Genomic DNA, 21,182 nt, shown 5'->3' on the forward strand with positions numbered 1-21,182 from the left:
GCACCCAGGCCAGACGCTGCACCCACAATGCACAGGGGTGTGTGCCCTGCACCCAGGCCAGACGCTGCACCCACAATGCACAGGGGTGTGTGCCCCGCACCCAGGCCAGGCCCCACACCCACAATGCACAGGGTTGTGTGCCCCGCACCTCAGGTGGTTGCCGCAGGGACTTTGGTGGGAAGCGGCAGCTGACGATCAATCTCAGGGCTACACGGAGGCCGGGGACTGTCACTGTTGGCTGGGACACGCCACTGCATGTGACCCTGGGCCCCTCCTGCCGGGTCCCCGGGGAACCTGGCGTTTTGGGGCTTCTCAAAACCTGTGGTTTCTGTAACAGCATCAGTGGGTTTGAGCGGGGACTTGGCACCTCTCAGGCTGCTTGCCTCACACTCGGCTTTCCTGGGGCATCTCAGCCCCCAGCCGGCGCTGTTCTGATGAGACGCTGCCTCCTCTGCCCTGTGCCCTCCCTGCCCCTTCCTCACTCCTCCGCCGGGTGCTCCCCTTTCCCTCGATGTTCATCAGCTTCTGATGTGTTGTGCATGAATTGTGTTCTATTGCCTGCCCCCTCAGGGTCACCCCACACGGTCGCACAGGTTGTGCACTGCACAACTACACCAGCAGCCTTTCAGTCCCTCTGATGCCGCGTAAGCTCCCCGAGGCCTGAGGGCATGTCGGGGAGCCTTGCGTCTGTCACGTCAAAATGCAATTTTTTTTTTTGAGACAGGGTCTTGCTCTGTCACCCAGGCTGCAGTGCAGTGGCACCATCTTGGCTCACTGCAAGCTCCGCCTCCCGGGTTCATGCCGTTCTCCTGCCTCAGCCTCCTGAGTAGCTGGGACTACAGGCGCCTGCCACCACGCCTGGCTAATTTTTTTTTTTTTTTTAGTAGAGACGGGGTTTCACTCTGTTAGCCAGGATGGTTTTGACCTCCTGACCTCGTGATCCACACGCCTCAGCCTCCCAAAGTGCTGGGATTACAGGTGTAAGCCACCGCCCCCGGCCAAAATGCAATTTTAAACCAGTGCAACTTTAATTTTCACAACTGAAAACCCAGTTATCCTTCTGCAAATAGCAAACCCTCCCATAACTGTCTCCACAAAGGATTCTGCCTTATTAGCAGACCTGGCATTTCCAGGGAGCTTTTCATCTCTGAAGCACTTTGCTAACAGTAATTAATTAATCCTCCTCACAAAGCTGAAAGGCAGGTAAATACCAGGCCTCACGCTCAGAGGATGGGAAGGGGTGAGGACAGCCACGTGGTCTCACAGGCAGGGTTAGGGCCTCACGCCTCCCCACACCGGCCCTACCTGAGCTGACCCAAATCTGCCCTCAGGCCGTCCTGCCCCTCACTGCAGCCTCTGGGCTCTGTGTCAGCTGGTGGCTAGGTGGCTGCAGCCCCGTGGGACTCCAGCATGGATGGCGGGCCTCTGCAGCCGTCTCACCTTGCGGTAGACCATGGTGTCTCACCTGCTTCCCAGGACCCCTGCCTGGGATGGGGAATCGCAGACTGAGCTGATGCCCACGGAGGCCACTTCTGCTCACTTTCCTCTCTGCCCTCCTTGCCCCCCACTGCGCCATTGCTCTGTCCGGCCTCCTGGCCAGCCCTGCAGGCCCATCAGGCACACGCCGGGGCTTCGGTGCAACTGCTGTTCCCGCCAAGACTCCCTCCACGCCTCCTTCCAGTCACTACCCAGGGCAGCCCTACTTAAAACTGTGAGCCCCTTCTACCACATCCATGACTGCTTATACCTCATCCTCTGTCCCGTCCTGGAGCGGGGCCACTGCACACTCGTGCAGGTTCCACACTGCACAACGGTGCCTGGTGGCTTTTCCATCCCACACTGTGCGAGCTCCCCATGACACTGACACAGATTGTTTTTTTTTTGTTGTTTGTTTGTTTTTGGTTTTTTTTTTTTTTGAGACGGAGTCTTGCTCATCACCCAGGCTGGAGTGCAGTGGCGTGATCTCGGCTCACTGCAAGCTCCGCCTCCCGGGTTCACGCCATTCTCCTGTCTCAGCCTCCCGAGTAGCTGGGACTACAGGCACCTGCCAATGCGCCTGGCTAATTTTTTGTATTTTTAGCAGAGACGGGGTTTCACCGTCTTAGCCAGGATGGTCTCGATCTCCTGACCTTGTGATCCACCTGCCTCGGCCTCCCAAAGTGCTGGGATTACACGCGTGAGCCACTGCGCCCGGCCGACACAGATTGTTTTTATTTCTTAGTTCATGATTGTATTCCAATTTGTGGGAACAGGGCATGGCACATAGTAGATCCTCAATTAATTCTTGCAAATGAATGCAGCTCCCACAGGAACAAGAAAGGAGAGGAGGGACTCTGGGCCGGGCAGAGAGGAAGACGGAGCTGGGGAGCCCCGTGATGGACATAGCTGACTTCTTGTGGACCCCTGGGCAGCCCTTCAGGGACGCTGCAGCTGGGTCAGCGTGGCCAGTGCCAGCATCCCCCAGGGGCCAGCAGCATTCGAGGGGCTGCCCCAGCAGGGGTGAGGCCTTGGTCAGGGTGGGTCTGCTGCTGAGAGGGGCCCTGGGACTTCCAAGTGAGGCTGTGGGTCCAGCTCAGCAGGGGGTGGCAGGGTTCGATGCAGACCAGGTGGGGCCTGGCCTCCCCTCCCTGTGGGCGAGTGGACCCTCCTCGGGGAGTGCGGTGGGTTGGGGCCACCCCCACTCACGGCTGTGCCTCTGCAGGGCGGAGCCCGCACTGTCTCGGATCCGAGAAGACCGGCGTCGCATCGTGCTGCCAGCCATAGACAACATCAAGTACAGCACATTTGAGGTGCAGCAATACGCCAACGCTGCCCACGGCTACAACTGGGGCCTCTGGTGCATGTACATCATCCCCCCGCAGGACTGGCTGGACCGTGGCGATGAGTCGGCGCCCATCCGGTGAGCTGCCCCAGCAGGGGTCGAGGGCGGCCCTGCCCGGGAAGGAGCGGAGCAGAGCGAGGCAGGCGGGGGACGGGGCTGGGGATGGGGGCTGGGAACGGGGACTGGGGACTTGGGCTGGGGACGGGGGCTGGGGACGTCCCCCAGCAAGCACAGCCTGGTGCAGGGCCCTCGCAGAGACCATGATGAGGGTTGGGCCAGGTGCTGGGGCCCCCAGCCTTTGCCATAAAAACTTGGCACACAGAGTTTGTCTGTATCACAGAGATGCAGATGCAGCCCTCAGGGCTCACTGGAGCCAGGACTAACGGCTTGAAGGTTATTTTTCTTCATTCAAAATGCACTTGATAATCCCCAATCAGCAGGAAAAGGATTGTGTTGTGTCAGGATTGCCTTGTGTTTGACATTTTAAGAATGAGTGAAATTCAGAGAACCCAATGGGAGGCACCTCCCACAGTTTTTGGCAGGCTCTGGATGCCCTGAGCTGCAGCAGGAGCAGGCTCACTGGCCCCATCGAGTCTTCAGGGCATGGCTGCCCACTGCTCCTCATAGCCACCACCTGGACAGCTGCTGAAACCCCCCGTTCCAACCTCAGCTAAAGGACAGGCAGCGACGTGAACAGACACTACCCAGGAGAAGACTGGCCTGTGCCAGAAAGCTCATGAAAGGTGCTCCCCACGGTCCAGGGAGAGGCAAATTCAACACGCAGTGAGATGGTGCTCCGTGCCCACTGGGGTGGCTGAAAGGTGCAGACTGACAATACCAAGTGTTGACAATGAGACAGCACAGACACAACTCTTGGATGTGGCTGGCAGGACTGTGAATCAGCGCAGATGCTTTGCAAAACCAGCAGCTCCTTCTGAAGGCCCAAAACCCTCTCCAGTGTCCCTCCCTCCGGTGTCCCCCTCCAGTGTCCCCCTCTAGTGTCCCCCTCCAGTGTCCCCCTCCAGTGTCCCCCTCCAGTGTCCCCCCTCCAGTGTCCCCCTCCGGTGTTCCCCCTCCAGTGTCCCCCACTCCAGTGTCCCCTCTCCAGTGTCCCACCTATCCCCACTCCCAGGTGTTTTTCTCAAAATAAATGAGACATATGTACATGCAAAGGCTTCCACACAAACGTTCACAGTGGTGTTACTACAGTAACCTGCTGTGCATCAGCAGGTGAATGGTTGAGCAGGGCAGACTCCACCCGCATCACGGAATACTCAGAAACAGGGAGGAGCGGACCCTTCCACACCTAATAACATGGTGAGATGCAGAGGCTCGTGCTGAGCCTCGGAGCCACACATGGAAGAGAGTTTCTGCGTGATTCCTGCACACAGAATTCCATGGAAGGCAAAACTCATCCTGGGGCAGAGGCCGAGGGTCGGGGCTCACGGGAACGGGGCCTGGGGTGGTTCCGGAGCAGCAGTGTTCTCTCCTGGACGAGGACGGGGTCTCCGTCAGTCAGAATGGACCAAAATGCAAATATCACTTGGATGCATTTCATTTTATATAAATTTCACCCCCCAAAGTTGATTATAAAGAATAAATGAAATACTAAGGCAGGTGTGGTGGTTCATGCCTGTAATCCCGACACTTGGGAGGCCGAGGTGGGTGGATTGCCTGAGCTCAGGATTTCGCCCTCCCTCATGGGGACAGAAACAGTAGACAGCTGTAACGAGACGAGGCCGCCTTGGAAGTTCCAGGACAGCTTCCATAGTGGACGCCCAGCGTGACGGTCGCAAAGGTGCACTCGGGTCCACGTGGTGGTGTCGCGGCCGGCGCCCCTGCTTCCGTGCTCAGCGTGCAGGCGTGCAGCCCGCTGGATTTATACGTTTTAGGGAGACATAGGAATCAGTCCGCACACGTCAGGGGCGCACTGGTTCAGTCCAAAAGGCAGGACGACCGGAAGTGGGGAATTCCAGGTCATGGGTGGATTCAAAGGTTTTCTGACTGGTAACTGGTTATTATCTAAAGACCGACATCAATAGAAAGGAGTGTCTGGTTAACATAAGGGGTTGTGGAGACCAGGGTTTTATGATGCAGATGAAACCTCCAGGTATCCGGCTTCAGAACAAGCTTCAGAAGGAAGAGATTGTAGATGTTTCTTATCAGACTTAAAAAGGGGCCAGACTTCTGCTCAATCTCATCTGGGTCAGAAAAGACCTCCAAAGGAAAAGGAAGTGTCTACGGAATGTGGAGTCCCCCACAAAAGACCGCATTGCAGGTCATTTCAAAATACATCAAAGAAGTATATTTTGGGGTAAAATACTTAATTTCTTTCAGGGCCTGTTAACTGTCATTTTGGATGCATTTTATCTCTACAAAGAGTCTGTTTGGTCAGACTTAACATCTCCGTTTTAGTGTTCCTGAATTCCAAAGGGAGGAGGGTCTGAGGGGGCTTGTCCAAACCCCCTTCCCATCAGGACCTGAGCTGGTTTTCCTGGGTTACTTTGGGGTGCCTTTGGTTGAGAAGAGGCTCCATTCAATTGGTTGGGGGGTCTTAGAATTTTATTCTTGGTTGACAGAACCAATACTTAATCATTTTCACATGAAATCTTATTTTATGTGAAAATGATTTCTACTCTTTGAAAATTGGAAGATTCTAGGCCCCGATTCTTACTCAGTCTTGATGAGCTGAAGCTGAGTTGCAGCTGCTCCCTGGGACAGAGCAGAGCCACAGTCACCACCAGTCCCAACAGCCACTCCCAGCAAGCCTGTCTGTCCTGTATTGTTTATTGTTTGCTGATGCCGCTGCTCCACTTGGGGAAGTATTTCTCTAGAGTTGGGTCCTCACGGAGAGAGGGAGGATAGGGATAGACCAAGAGGATTGACTATTTCAAGAAAAAGAAGATGAAGTCTTTCATTCCATCATGTTCAACACGTGAAACTAGTCCTCTTCTCTCTTGTACTTCACCTGCCTGACCCTCATGTGAGTGAGTTCGTCAAAACTCACCCTGGAATACCAGAGTCTGGGCGAGAGCCTGTCAGAAATGAGCTCCCCACTCACTGGAGGGTCACAGAGTCACATGCTGGAGCCCTGTCACTACCCTCGCACAGGGGAACAGAGTAACAGACAACAGCCCGGTCAGAATCACTCCCCTCGCACAGGGACCAGAGTAACAGACAACAGCCCGGTCAGAATCACTCTCCTCATGCTGGAGGATCAGGAATAACAGGCGAGAGAAAAAAGTAAGAAGGGCACGATGCCAATCATCGCTGAAACCGAGAACACATTCTCCTCGTCTTTCGCCTTGTGCATACACTTGAAAATTTCCATAAATGAAAGTAAACATGCGTATTAAAAGCAACAGAGGGGCGGGGTGCGGTGGCTTACACCTGTATTTCCAGCACTTTGGGAGGCCGAGGCGGGTGGATCACCTGAGGTCAGGAGTTCTCAGCCTGGCGAAACCCCGTCTCCACTAAAAATACAAAAACTAGCAGGGCGTGGTATCAGGTGCCTGTAGTCCCAGCTACTTGGGAGGCTGAGGCAAGAGAATTGCTTGAACAGAGGAGGCGGAGGTTGCAGTGAGCTGAGGTGGTGACTTTGCACTCCAGCCTGGGCAACAAGAGCGAAATTCAGTCTTAAAAAAAAAAAGCAGTGGAGGGCATTTTCTCTTTTTTTTTTTTTGAGACGGAGTCTCGCTCTGTCGCCCAGGCTGGAGTACAAAGGCACGATCTCAGCTCACTGCAACCTCCGCCTCCCGGGTTCACACCATTCTCCTGCCTCAGCCTCCCGAGTAGCTGAGACTACAGGCGCCGCCACCTCGCCCGGCTAATTTTTTGTATTTTTAGTAGAGATGGGGTTTCACTGTGTTAGCCAGGATGGTCTCAATCTCCTGACCTCGTGATCTGCCTGCCTTGGCCTCCCAAAGTGCTGGGATTACAGGCGTGAGCCAACACGCCCAGCCTCAGTGGAGGGCATTTTCAAGGATGTACAGCAGGGGTCAGGGAATCATGGCCTACAGTCCTGTATTTGTAAATAAAGCTTTATTGACACATGGCCATGTTTTCTCATTTGCATTTCACAGCAGAGTGGAGTGGCTGCCACCCAGGCTTCTGGCCGCAGAGCCAAGACATTTACATGCTCGCCCCGGGCAGAGGAAGGGGGGCCCTGCTCCAGGACGGCGTTTCCGTGATCTCTTTGGGGAATGGACCTTCAGGTGCAGGGCTAGCCACCTCACTTTTTAAGTACTAAGAGTCTTTCACTTTTCCCATTGTGGATGCAAATTCTTTCTAAAACGTGGCACGTGCTTCTCTGCCTTCTTAGAAACATTTTAAATAACATTAAATGTCAGTGTCGGTGGCCGCAGGACAGGAGGGCCTTCCGTCACAGCGGGCATGCGGCTACGGGAGGCGCCCACGTGCCTGGGACTCTGCCCTTCCTGCGTTCACAGCCGCCTGTGGTTCATCTTCGGAGGCCTCTTTGCTCCCTGAAGAGTTGAAGCTTCTGAGCCGGTCAATGGGACAGTCCTGGGCAGGAGTGTGGCCTCGCTGCCTGGGCCTGTGGAGGTGGCTGCCCTGCTGGCCTCCACCCTGTTCTATTCCTCTTCCCGCTCCCCTGCTCCTTTCTCCCGGGACAAACGCTGGGGACCATCCTCATCCCGGAGGATTCCTGGGATCCCAGTTAAGACCTGGCACCTCCAACACGTGAGCAAGGTGGGAGAACGCGGGAAGGACTGGCAGCCTGGCAGGTGGGGGGCAGGCCCGGGGAGCTGGCCCTCATCGGGGCTGCTGGTTCAGGTGTGACTTCAGAGGACACCTGAGGACACGTGTTCCAGGAGGAGGGGCCCCAGGCTGTAGGTGCCCAGAGGCTGCTGCTATGCCACCGGCCCCTCCAGGATCAAGGACTGTGCTGACATCAGGCCTGCCCAGCGGAGGAGAACCACTCGGAAATTCCCTCCAAAGCTCTGGAACCCCAAACACTGCCTCCATTTCCCAGGGCCCTCCAGCTCGCAGAGCCCTGCCTGCTGGTGGCTGGGCCTGCGGGGAGGAGACCCCTGATTTTCTCCTTCATCCAAGGCACAAAGAAGAGTGCGCTCCCCCTGAGACCTCTCCGGGTCAGAAGAGGACCTGGGAGGGCGGTGTGGGCCCGGAGGCCCCAGCAGGATCCTGCAGCACTGGAGGAGTCCCCTCTGAGAGCTGGGCTTGCACAGCCCTGCGCTCCAAGGATTTAAGGAGTCAGTGACCCCAACCCCATTGACAAGCCACACAGGAACGAAAGCAGCCACACCCCTCCCCAGAAAGCGGATGCTGGGAGCCCCCAAGACGCAGAGCACCCGGCCTGTTTCACAGCTTCCTGCCCCGTAACCTGCGCCGTGAACTGGACGTGCCTTCCTGCGCTTTCCATCCTTAATGTACCCCAGTTTTAATTTTAACTTTTCGTTTCAGTGCCTCGGATTGAAGATGGCAAGTGCTGACTGAAACCAAAGTTAAAATTGTATTGACTGAAATTCATAAAACCAAATGAGTGTGAAAGAAATGTAAATAATTAAGGCCTCAGGTGATGTTTCCATGCGTTTGTGGCTCGCACATCTGCACATACATGTACTGTGTGCTGGTCACCACGTGGGTCTTGCACAGCGAGGTTTCAGTGTGCCTTATTCTCCACGTGTTCTGAACTCCGTGTGGAAGGACGCGGCTCCGGTGCCCTTGTCTCAGCTTCTCCGTGGATTGTGTCTTACACATGCACTGCTGTTTACATCCCTATCCCAGGTTCACGGAAACTTGGCTCACTAGGCCTCCCTGTGCATGTGTGCAGACAACAGGCCCACTGCGGGCCTCCGGGGAAGTGGGCCCCAACTCCAGCCACACGGGCAGCGCCCACCGCCTCCTTGCCATCTTACCTAGGCATGAGCTGAGCCTTTGTTGTTGTTGTTAGAGACGGAATCCCTCTCTGTCGCCCAGGCTGGAGTGCAGTGGTGTGATTTTGGCTCACTGCAACCTCCGCCTCTCAGGTCCAAGTGATTCTCCTGCCTCAGCCTCCCAAGTAGCTGGGATTACAGGTGTGCACCACCACGCCCAGCTGATTTTTTGTATTTTTAGTAGAGATGGGGTTTCATCACATTGGCCAGTCTGATCTTGAACTCCTGACCTCAGGTGATCCACCTGCCTCGGCCTCCCAAAGTGCTGGGATTACAGGCGTGGGCCACGGTGCCCGGCCACGATGGCTTTTCCTGTTTTCAGGGTCTGTGGAGGATCAGAGCACTCAATGGGCCCTTAGTGAAACTCACATAACATAAATTAACCACTGAAGTGTGCGCCTCAGCAGCGTTTAGACCATCACAGTGTCACGCAGCCACCACCTCCGTCTCGTTCCAAAGCGTTGTCCTCCCTCCCCGTGGGGACCCCGTACCCACGAGGAGCCCCTCCCCTCCCCCGTCCCAGCCCCAGCCCCTGCCTCCACGATCCACTTCCTGCCCCCGTGGACTTGCCTCTTCTGTTCCTTGCATGCGGACGGGGGGCGGCCTCTTGCACCTGGCTCCCGGCCCTCGGTGCCACGTTTCCAGGGTTCCTCCACGTCTCAACCTGTGTCAGCCTCGCTCCTTCCACCGGAATCGTGGTCCACAGCCTGGACGGGCCACTCTCCATGTATCCACCTGCCCCTCCGTGGCTGCCGGGCTGACTCACTTCTGATGCTAACAAGAACGAGAGGCGTCCGGCTGGACTAAGGCCCCGGAAGCTGAGAACCGGAGGGCGGGCGCGGGCGTTGGGCAGAGCAGCTCCAGCAGGCAGGACCTGGGGCCTCCACCCTGCACCTGTGTGCCCCATGTGCGGCAGAACTGCCCGGAGGGGAGGCTGTCTCCACGGTGACAGGCAGTCCCACGCGAGCCTGAGAACCCCCCGCCCTGCCTTTTTCCGTAATCACCGCAGGCATTTCTCGGGCAGGTCAGTCCGGTTCCAGCTGGTGCTGCCTCCCTTGTCTCGTGAGTTTATTTTAGAACTCTGAGCAATAATGAAACGACACTACCCGCTACAACAGACGTGGCAGAGGATCTGGCTGGCTCTTCACTTCATCAGAGATCACCCTGAGATGATTGTTGTTAAGAAAACGGGAGAGATACCTGTCGTATGTGATGAGCTGTAACTTACCCAATCAAACATTGCTATTAAAAATCAAAGAGGGGATTAAAATTTCATCACTGTTAGGTTTGTGGCCGAAATCTAATGACAGAACAAATTGGATATTTGCACAAAGAAAAGGATAATCTCTTTTTAATGCTCCTGTTATTCTTGGACAATTGATGGGCATTTATTTCTGATGGCTGAGTCGTTGGGGACAGAATTGCCTCTTTTAAATTATGACAGAGGCCAACTTTTGCTGTTGTTTTTATGGAAGAACGCATTGACACGCAGAGGAGGATCGGGGAAGCTCAAGGCCTGCAGGGTGGCCTTGGCCTTGACTGTGGCTGCGGGGGCCTTTGGCCGGCCTGCTGTGGCATCTGGGGACAGCGTGAGGTTTTGCTGCTTCCTCTGACAGCTCCTGAGGCCTCGGAAGAAATGAAGCCCTCCACGGACAAGGAAATTGTTTTGAGGCAAAATATTTCAGCAAAGATGAGAAGTTCCTCCTTCCTTACAACACACAGACTCTGCCTGCTCCTTGCAGGAGATGGTGATTTTCCTGCCTCTTTTTCAATCCCTGCCACCTTCCAGACACCCAGTAGAAAGCCAAGAGGGATGAATGAATGAGCCCGCAGCATCACCCACAACAGCACACCAGCATCCTGCTCCACGCTGCAGATCCTGCCTTCCCCACTGCTGTCCATGCGACCTCTTCCTGGGGGATTTGCAGCACCAAGGCACTCTCAACACATATCAGAAAAAATAAAACTAGCATACCAATGTGTGATTTCACGGAGATGGGGCCAGGCTAAGTCAGCTGACATTTTAGAATTATTACAGGACGCGTAGCACAGCTGGCAATCTGTTACACATAGCTACACAGGCTGTGTACTTGCAGCTCCAAGCTGTGTCGTTCAGAGTCTGCCATCGACAAGGTTCTGTGGAGTTGACCAGTGCACAACCTATGCAACTGCCCATTGCAGCCCTAGCTCCTGATACACAGTTAGGATGAAGCATGGGGGAGGTGGGCAAGTGACTCACTCGGGCTTGGGAAATGATGTTCAAGGCAACCACAGGGCTCCTTAGGTAAACGGATCTTTTTTCAGGGGAGAGGGGAGACAGGATCTCACTCTGTTGCTCAGGCTGGAGTGTAGTGGTACAATACCAGCTCACTGCAGCCTCAACTTCCCAGGCTCCAGTGATCCTCCTGCCTCAGCCTCCCTAAGTGCTGGGATAACAGGCGTGAGCCAATTGATCTTCTTTTTTAAACCTCTACACTAAGCTGAATTGAATGCAGGTTCTGTCATCTATTGGCGTTCAGCGTTTGGATGCCGTCTGGGCTGAGTGCTTGACCTGGCTGCAGGGACTCAAGTCCTGGCGGCTGGAGGAGCAGCAGCCCCTCACTTTGGGCACAGGGACCTGAGTGCGCAGGAAGGAGGCACAGGAGGGAGGGGGTGGCGGGTTCTTCCAGGCTCTCCTGGCTCATGGCCCAGCAGGCAGGGCTCAGGCCTGCACAGCAAGGTCCTCACGCCACCATCTCTGCCTCCCAGGACCCCGGCCATGATCGGCTGCTCCTTCGTGGTGGACCGCGAGTACTTCGGAGACATCGGGCTGCTAGACCCTGGCATGGAGGTGTACGGTGGCGAGAACGTAGAACTGGGCATGAGGGTGAGTGTGGCCACGGTATCCGGGGACAGAGCGAGGCTGAGTGAGGCCGTGGCATCTGAGGACAGGGTGAGGGCGAATGCGGCCGCGGTGTCTGGGGACAGGGTGATGGCGAATGCGGCCGCGGTGTCTGGGGACAGGGTGAGGGTGAGTGAGGCCATAGCATCCGGGGACGGGACGGGGTCGGGGTGAGGGCGAATGCGGCCACGGTGTCTGGGGACAGGGTGAGGGCGAATGCGGCCACGGCGTCTGGGGATGGGGTGAGGGCGAATGCGGCCGCGGTGTCTGGGGACAGGGTGAGGGTGAATGCGGCCGCGGTGTCTGGGGACAGGGTGAGGGTGAGTGAGGCCACGGCGTCTGGGGATGGGGTGAGGGCGAATGAGGCCATAGCATCCGGGGACAGGACGGGGTCGGGGTGAGGGCGAGTGCGGCTGTGGCGTCTGGGGATGAGATGAAGGTGAGGGCGAGTGTGGCCGCAGTATCTGGGGACGGGGTGGGGGTGAGGGTGAGGGCGAGTGCGGCTGTGGTGTCTGGGGATGGGGTGACGGCGAATGCGGCCACGGTGTCTGGGGACAGGGTGAGGGTGAGTGAGGCCGCGGCGTCTGGGGATGGGGTGAGGGCGAATGAGGCCATAGCATCCGGGGACGGGACAGGGTGGGGGTGAGGGCGAGTGCGGCCACTCTCTAGGGACGGGGTGAGGTCCAGGGCTCCTGCTCAGAGCGCTGAGGCCTCTCCAGAGCCTGGGCTGAGGCAGCTGGCAGCCGAGCTGGGCAGCCAAGGCCCCCACAGTCCCTGAGCTTGGAGTTGGGGACAGAGAGAAGGGGCTACCCTGAGTCTCGCTAGAAGTTTGGTGGCAACGTTGCTGAGAAATTCTGTAGAATCACAAAAGATGGCATTTTCCATGTCGACTTCATTTTTCAAGCCCTGTGTGTTGCTGTTACGTGAATTGCCTCAGGCGACAATGGATTTGGGACCTTAGAAAAGTGGGTCCTTCGGCAGAGGGCGGGGACAGGGGTGGTGACCCCAAGCCGTCCTCTGTGCCTCTATCTTGGCTCGGTGTGGAGGGCAGGGTGCAGAGGGAGGTGGGGGTGCCTGGGGTCCCCATGAGGAGCCATGGCAGGGACCTGGGGTGTGGCCTGTGTAGTACTGGGGGGCCCTTGGGGTGCAGCTGGGAAGGCCTGCATAGAACTGGAGGCCTGCGGAGGGCAGGTCTCAGCTCCACGCCCCACGCCTTCCAGGAGCACAGGAGGCCCAGGCCAGCCCAGCAGGCTCCCCCTGGCTGCCCGCCCGGCCACCCAGTGAGGCCTGTCCCAGAGGGAGAACCATGAGCCTCGGCCCCTCCGTCCCACCCTCTTCCCCATTTCAAACCTCCCATGGTGGCTAAGGGAACTGATGGAAAGTTCTGGAAGAAGCTGAGTTACAAATGAGGGAATCCAGAGTGGCCGAGCTCGTTCTCCTCCTGGACCCCCTCAGCTCAGATTGGCCCTCGCCCTGCAGGGCAGGGGCTTCGTGGCACTGTGCTCAGGGCGCGGCTGCTCCAGAGGCCGGAGGCTGGTGCAGCCTCAGTGGGCAGGGAAGACATGGAGGCGGCGGGCAGGCAGGGCCTGGGGCGTCTCAGTACCACCCACTCCTGCTCCAGGTGGAATGGGAGGTGGAGCTTGGAGTGGGCCCCGCGTCCTCCTCCAGGGACCCCTGTGGCCTCTGTGATTCCTGGGGTGGCAGAGGACAGACCGCGGGCGTCTGGAGACCTCATCCCGAGTCAGAGCCAGGACACCCGGGCTCCGGGCCGTCAGGGAGGAGGGAGACGGGGGCGGGAGGGATGAACTCCGGGCGGTGTGTGGGTGGAGCGAGGGGTGTAGGGGTCACAGGAGGCCCTACAGTTGGGCCTGTGCAGCTGGGAAATAGCTGTGCCCACCGAGGTGAGGAGACACGGCTTCCAGACGTGGGCCAGGAGCCTGGAGGACCTGGGAATCCCCCACTTGTGACAGGACCAACCCTGCGGCCCCCAGAGGCCCTGCCGGGCAGCGTGGATCTCAGGCTGCAGCTTCACCGGAGGGGGTGCGTGTTGCTGGCCAGGGTCACAGAGAGCCCCAGGCACCGTCACTGTGCCGGAGAGGCTGGGCCGCGAGGAGGGCCTGAGGCTCCACTCCGCCAGAGTGGCTCTGCTGCCCCATCTGCTTTCTGAGTATTTTGTGCAGAAAAGTTCAACACATCATTTTATTCTGAAAAGAAATAAAATTGGGTTTGGACTTAGAGATGGCGCGGCCCAATCTACCGCCTCCGTTGAGGGCTTCGTCACACCAGGCAGGGCTTGGCGAGCCGTGAAAGGTGGCTTGATGAGCGCTGTGCAGGCCTGGTGGCAGAGGCTTTCAAAGGCTGTGTGTGGTGTGGGGTGCCGAGGATGCCGCTTGGAGAACCCCCTTCCTGCAGGGGTTGCTGTGAAGCTTTTGAGGCCGAGTATGTGAGACTCGCTGGCAGCCAAGCCCCTGCCCTGTGCCAGGTGCTGCCCATGCAGTTTCTCCGCCCCCATGGCCCTGCAAGAGCCTGCCTGGGGTCAGTGAGGCCCCTTCACAGGGATCCCACGGAGGCAGAACGGGTGTGTCTGAGCCGGGGCACCCAGGCGGGAGCTAAGCCCCGGCTGGTCTGGGTCTCTCACCACTAGTCAGCCCTGTCTCTGACACGGAGGCGCTGCCCTGGAGGTCAGTGTAGGATTCGCAGATCCTGGGCGTGTTCGTCTCGGGGGTGGCAGGAACAAAATAGCAAAGACTGCGGGGATTACAGCCACAGGAATTCATCCTCTCACCGCTCTGGAGTCTGGAAGGCTGAAATCCAGGCGAGGGCAGGGCCAGGCTGTCAGAGGCTCCGGGGAGGATCCATCCTACCCCTTCCAGCTTCAGGTGCTGCGGGCTGCCCAGTGTCCCGGGTTCGCTGCACCAGGCACCGGCTGCCGTCTTCCCCCCCGTGTCCGCCCTCATCTTCCCTCCGGGCTTGTCTTCCCCTCTTTATAAGCGCACCAGTCACGCTGGACAGGGCCCACCCTGACAACCCCATTTTAACTAGTTATCACGGCAGAGACCCTATTTCCAAATAAGGCAACATTCTGAGTGTTGGGGGTTCAGCCTCCAGCATGTTTTTTTAGGGCACAGTTTCTCCCTAGTAGGGATGTGCTGTGTGGTTGTGATGAGTTAGGATCTGAGTAGGGAGCATTGGAGCCTCCGGAGGGACCCGGGGATGAAGGAGGAGAAGCCGATTCTGTTTCCACCCTGCAGTCCTGAAGCTGAACTTCCTGAAGAAGTGGGAAGCCCAGAGAAGCAGCGTCCAGCCCAGGGGAAGCAGGGGGCTCGGCTCAGTGGCTCTGGGGACCTGAGAGTGGAGCTAGCACAGAGGACTTGCCCTGTGCACCTGGGTTTCCCAGGCCCATGCCTAGGGACACCCGAGCACAGAGGCCTTTCCTGGCTCTTCACCGCTAATCCCCTGGGTCTCCCGAGAGTCCCAGAGGGCAGTGGGTGCCATGACAGCCTCCGGGCCCCTCCAGGCTGGAGATCTGGGAGCCCAGGTTTCTGGGTCCAGTCCCGGGAGACACGGAAGCCGGTGAAACGTAGTACAACCAACCAGATAGGACCACCTGACCACGGCTCACAGGAGCGGCCTTGAAGGCCACAGAGGTCGTCACCAAATACTCTAACCTGTGGGTCCAGCCCAGAAAACGTGCGGTCACATGAGGCATGTGGAGAAGGGACCTGTAACATGGATGCAGACACATTCAGATGCGGAGAAGGGACCTGTAACGTGGCACATTCAGATGTGGAGAAGGGACCTGTAACATGGACGCAGACACATTCAGATGCGGAGAAGGGACCTGTAACGTGGCACATTCAGATGTGGAGAAGGGACCTGTAACGTGGACGCAGGCACATTCAGTTACAAGCACTTGGGGGTCCCTAACACCAACAGCGGGAAGAAGACACAGTGAAAAATGGCGGTGGCACCATCTCTGCCGCAGACGCTGGGGGCGGCCCTCAGTGCAGGCGCTTCACCTGGTGTTTGTGACTCCTGGCTCACACCGGGTCCCCGAACACCAACCAGTGCCTGGGTCCATCCGGTGCCTGACCCAGGAGAGACGCAGCAGCCTCGAGTCTGACCACGTCACTGCGCCACGCACACACTGTGTGGACGAGGCCTTCCCAGGCGGCCACCAGCCACACGCGACCCACAGGCTCTCCCTGCTGCATGGCCCGCACGCTCCTCCTCCATGCACCCTGACTGCAGAGACAGTGCCTGGCCCCTCCGCCGTGAGTCTGGGCCGGCCCGAGTGACCGTCCACTGTAGGGCTCTGCTGGCTCCGTGCTGAGTGAGTCTCGAGGCTGGGCCGTAATCCACACACAGCCTCTGCCTCGTCCTCCCAGAACCTCCAGGATGCCCTCCTGTGAGGAAGCCCAGCAGCCGGGTAGAGACGGGACCAGGGGTTCTGCCCCGCCCTTGCCAAGGTCACAGCCGACAGCCAGAGGGACATGAAGGAGCTTCCAGGGGATTCTGGCCCCAGCCTCCAAGTCTTCCCAGCAGAAGCGCAGACGCCACAGGCAAGACGTCGTTCCCGCTCTGGCCTTTCCAAACCTGTGACCCACAGAATCCATGCTCCTAACAGGAGCAGCGGATGCGTCCGGCCCCACGGTCCAGATAGCTCGTTAGGCGGCAGCAGCTCATCCAGACGCATCCATTTCGGACCCGCCCTCAGCAAGCAGCTCCCACCCTGGGTAGGTGGAGGGGGGTGCCCAGAGGAACAGAGGGCCTCCCACAGTGCACAGCCCTCCCCCTGCTCTGCCTCTGCCTGAGAGTTTCTGTCGGTGTAAATGGGGCCACAGCCTGCCCCACGGAGGGCAGGAGAGTCACAAGGCACATAAACCATGGTCCCACAGCACCTGCCACGGTATGAACTGACCAGCATCCGTGTCACCCAACAGCGGGCGTGGACGAGGTGCCAGGCCTCACGCAAGTGCCTTTCCTTCCGTAGCCCGGCTAATGCTCCCCACGCCCCTGTGCAGGTGGGCCCCACTCACGTTCCCACTTCACAGAAGAGAAAATCGTGTCTGAGGAGGCTGAGCTGGGAATGTCCCCGGAGCAGGACTCCTGGCCCAGGAATCCCCGAGCAGCATCTGCTTTCGGCACCGCGGTGGCAGAGGCGGCTCCTGCAGGGTACAGAGCTGTAACGGCCCTCAGGCCAGGCCGCACCTCCAGGGACCGTGTCGTGTGAGGCTCTGCGCTCGGCCAGACTTCTGCTTCTTTGTTTTTTATTTTGGAGGTTATGGGATTTTTATTTTGGAGGTTCGTTTGGTTTCCTTTGTGTTTTGCCCATGGGGCTTCTATTCACAGAAAAGATTTAAGGCTAGTTTTAAAAATTTATATATAGTTTGTTAAGTTACACCTTTCAAAACCTATGTGCTGTAAGGTTCACCTTAAAGATTGTACTATCATGGAAACAAATTTAATCAATAAAACGGCCTCCTTCCCCGTGGCCACGATTGTTTAACTCAGGTTGGGCAGATTAAATAACACCGTGAGGCTGGGCACCGTGGCTCACGCCTGTAATCCCAGCACTGTGGGAGGCCGAGGCGGGCGGATCACGAGGTCAGAAGTTCGAGACCACCCTGACCAATATGGTAAAACCCTATCTGTTCTAAAAATACAAAAATTAACCAGGCGTGGTGGCGGGCGCCTGTAATCCCAGCTACTTAGGAGGCTGAGGCAGGAGAATCGCTTGAACCCGGGAGGTGGAAATTGCAGTGAGCTGAGATTGAGCCACTGCACTCCAGTCTGGGTGACAGAGTGAGACTCCATCTCAAAAAATATATAATAAAATAAAATAATAATAATACCGTGAAATAGCAATTCACTGCTTTTGTGCCTTAGTTAATTAAAGTCCCTTGAGCCTGTTAAAAACGGCACTCGTAAATGTAATGTTTATTTTCTTTTAATCATTTTTAATGCCTGATTTCATACCAGAAATCCCCCCGACCAAGTGCTTTAAAAATTCTAGTTTAGTAAATTGAATTCAGACCAGATCTGGAATTCTGTGAAGCATGTCAGGACTGTTTGTAGGTGCCTTTAATCCTCTCATCCTGTCTGATTTTAAATTGCACAGCTAGAATCAATCCTCAATTACACATTTTTAAAATGGAAGCTGGAAGTTAATCTGGCAGGCTCTTTAATATTCTGACTTCCCTTAACTGTTGTGATTGTTAGACACCAGACCTCAGCTGTGGATTGAACACAACCACGCGGGTGTCGGCTTCTCTCACCATCTCCCCCGATGCTCACCCTGCAGGGCAGGAGACCAGCCAGCGGGTCAGGGGCCTAAGAAAGCCCTCAGAGGGACAGAACGCACTGCAGAGACTGAGGAGGACAGCCTGGGGAGGGTGCCGGGGACGGGCAGCGCACAGCCGCCACTGAGGCTGGAGAGTGAGGGAGGACAGGAGCCCTGGGGTGGAGGGCACCCAGCAGATGTGGTCCTGGGGACAGAGCCACTGTCAGCAGAAGACAACTCACCTATGCAGGAAGGGCCCAGGGGAGAAACGCCCCCACCTCCCCTTCCAAACAAAATTGGCTCCGTGGGCCAAACCCAGCTGCAGTGAGAGGCCAGGAGGCTGGGTCACAGGCACATCCCAGGCTCAGAGCAAAGCCGGTACGACAGTGAACCCGCATGGTGGGTGAGGGTCAGGGACCCCGGCTGCAGCCATTGGAGAGCTTCCCTCCAGTCTCCATGACACAGGGGCTTTTCTTTTTTATTTTTTTTGAGACAGAGTCTCGCCCTGTTGCCCAGGCTGGAGTGCAGTGGCGCGATCTCGGCTCACTGCAAGCTCCACCTCCCGAGTTCAAGTGATTCTCCTGCCTCAGCCTCCCGAATAGCTGGGACTACAGGCATGTGCCACCATGCCCGGTTAATTTTTGTACTTTTAGTAGAGACGAGGTTTCACCATGTCGGTCAGGCTGGTCTCGAACTCCTGAGCTCAGGTGATCCACCCGCCTAGGCCTGCCACAGTGCTGGGATTCCAGGTGTGAGCCACCGCACCCGGCCAGCATAGGGGCCTTTCTGACAGCCTGACTCCTCCGAGGGGCGGGGGAGCCTGCGTCACCGCTGGTTCTTTCCACCTTCATCCTCTGACAAGGCACAGCTGTGACCACGCCCGGCTGACCTCTTCCCCCAGCTGACCTCCTGACCTCCCCGACCTCTCCCCCCACCTCTCCCCCAACCTCTCCCCCGACCTCTCCCCCAACCTGTCCCCTGACCTCTCCCCTCACCTCTCCCCCAACCTCTCCCCCGACCTCTCCCCCATCCTGGGGGCGTGGCAGTTTTCACCTTGGTGTCCTGTCTGGCAGTCAGAGGTTGCTCTACGGTGGGAGACAGGCTGAGAACCAGAACCCGGTTCTCCCTGCGAGGGACAGGCACCTCACCTGTCCCCATCACCACGCCCCCCTCCAGCCCCATCTCCACATCCCCTGTCCAGCCCCATCACCACACACACACACCCCGCCCCCCATCCAGCCCTGTCTCTGCTCCCCTCGTCCAGCCCCATCACCACGCCCCGCTGTCCAGCCCCAGCCCTGTCGGGCCCTCAGATGCTGACCGCCGCTTTCCAGTCCCCCAGCTCCTTCCCTGCTCCTACCTTGTGTGCTTGGCCTGTGGAGGCACCACAGGCTGTTGGAAGCTGCACCATGGTCTGAGTGGCCGGCCCCTGAGGCCACACTCTTCTGTGTTGAGAACTGCACATTGCCGCCCCTGAGGTTGCACCGCCCCCGTCTGTCCCCATGACCCTGACCACACATCCCTAAAGCTTCCCTTCATTAACATCTTTCCCGTTGAGCCCACAGTCCTTGGGCAGTTTACAGAACCTCTCCCCTTGGGGCCCATCAGGATGTGTGGTCTTAAATCATTGCCATTTAATATTCAACAGATGCTCCACTGAGAACAAGTGTATTTAGGGGAGGCTGCTTGAGAGGAATCCCTCCCTAAACGGCGGGGTCGAGTGGGGTGGCCGCCCTACAGGACAGGGATGTGGAATACGGCCAAGTTGGGCGCCGCCGTCAGGCTGGGGGTCACTGTGCCCCTCCCTGCAGTCCCGGCCCAGCCCTGGCCTCTGGCCTGCAGGCTCCAGGGCTGCAGGGAGACCCCACTGTACACGCCATGCTGGCCAGGTGGCTGGTGAAAGGCACCCTTTGGCTTCCAGCCTCCGCGTGTTCAGCGTAGACATGGCCTCAGAACCAGCCCTCAGAACGGGGCAAGAATAGCCGTGCCCATCTCGGACCCTGGGCGGCGCTCACTCCAGTCACTGGCAGTGCTGCTGCGGGCTGGCGTGGCCCCGGGGCTCGGCTGCATTCTGTGGGCCTCGGACCCTGCTCCCCTTCACTCTCTGCTGTGTTTCTTTCTCTTTTATTCTGTTTATAATTTACCTTATCTTGCTGGAACCCTTCTGTTTCCTGGCAAGTTCCCAGAACCTGATCACCAGCAGAAGTGGAATGTGCAGTATGATCTATACATATTTACACACACACCACGCACCCTTCCCGGGGCCGTCCGTGCCCACAGTGGCCTCAGTGTCCCGCCCTCCCCACCCTCCGGAGCTCTCTCTCGTGGAGGCCTTTACTCCTTTGCTGTTCTACCTGCAACGCTCTCCAGCTCCCAGGGGAGAATTCCCACTCGTCTTCCGATGCCAGAGCCCCCTCCCCCGCAGGGGTGGTGCGCACCTGTCTTCCGTCCGCCTGGGGCTCAGCTGCAGGTCCCGCAGCCACAAGGTCTCCCCACCCTTTGTCTCCATCAGCCCCTAGGCACCTGCACGGTGACGTCCTGGGTGGGCAGCGCCTCCCCTCATGCCAACTTCTCCTTCAACAGACCAGAGGGCCTCAGGTGGGGGCCCCACCTCGCAGACCTGAAGGTCGGGCGTCCACTCTTTGGGGAAACAAAGTTGGGTTCATAGGGGCAGCTCTGGTGTTGCTGGTCCTTCCCTCCAGAGCCCGCGTGTCTCCTTGCCTGGCTCCCACGAGGCCCCGGTTCTATTTCTATTTCTCCCACCTCTGTCATCCCCTCAAATGGCTTCTGCACAGCCCCCACTCTGCCCCTCAGGCTTTAACCCTAACTGTGAGCCCCACCTGGCTGTCCCAGGGCCCCTGAACTCCACGTGTCCATCGCGGCTCTCCCCCACGCACCCCCACGCACCAGCCAGCATTCTGTTCTTATGAAGGCCCTGCCCGCCAGGGAACTGGGAATCTGCCACTGTCGCAGCCCACCCATCAATCACCCGTCAATCACTGGCCAATCACCCGTCAATCACTGTCCCTTGCCAGCTTTGCATCCTAAATATTTCTTGGAAGAGTCCCGTGTCTGCCACACCCCACAAGAAAGACTGGAGTGAGCGCTGCCCAGGGTCCGAGATGGGCACGGCTATTCTTGCCCCGTTCTGAGGGCTGGTTCTGAGGCCATGTCTGTGCTGAACACGCGGAGGCTGGAAGCCAAAGGGTGCCTTTCACCAGCCACCCGGCCAGCATGGCGTGTACAGTGGGGTCTCCCTGCAGCCCTGGAGCCTGCAGGCCA

General features: G+C 57.8%; 1 protein-coding gene across 1 annotated transcript in view; it reads left to right on the forward strand.

Annotated features, from left to right (window-relative positions):
* Window positions 1–21,182, forward strand: part of GALNT9 (polypeptide N-acetylgalactosaminyltransferase 9) — a 119,376-nt gene that overhangs the window by 61,995 nt on the left and 36,199 nt on the right. The window contains exons 5-6 of the mRNA XM_011961036.1: window positions 2,702–2,899; window positions 11,485–11,602. Of these exons, the coding sequence (XP_011816426.1) occupies window positions 2,702–2,899; window positions 11,485–11,602 (316 nt within the window). The remainder of the gene's footprint in view (window positions 1–2,701; window positions 2,900–11,484; window positions 11,603–21,182) is intronic.

The sequence above is a fragment of the Colobus angolensis genome, unplaced genomic scaffold (assembly GCF_000951035.1).
Source record: "Colobus angolensis palliatus isolate OR3802 unplaced genomic scaffold, Cang.pa_1.0 Scaffold115, whole genome shotgun sequence".
In the NCBI taxonomy this organism is placed as follows: Eukaryota; Metazoa; Chordata; class Mammalia; order Primates; family Cercopithecidae; genus Colobus; species Colobus angolensis.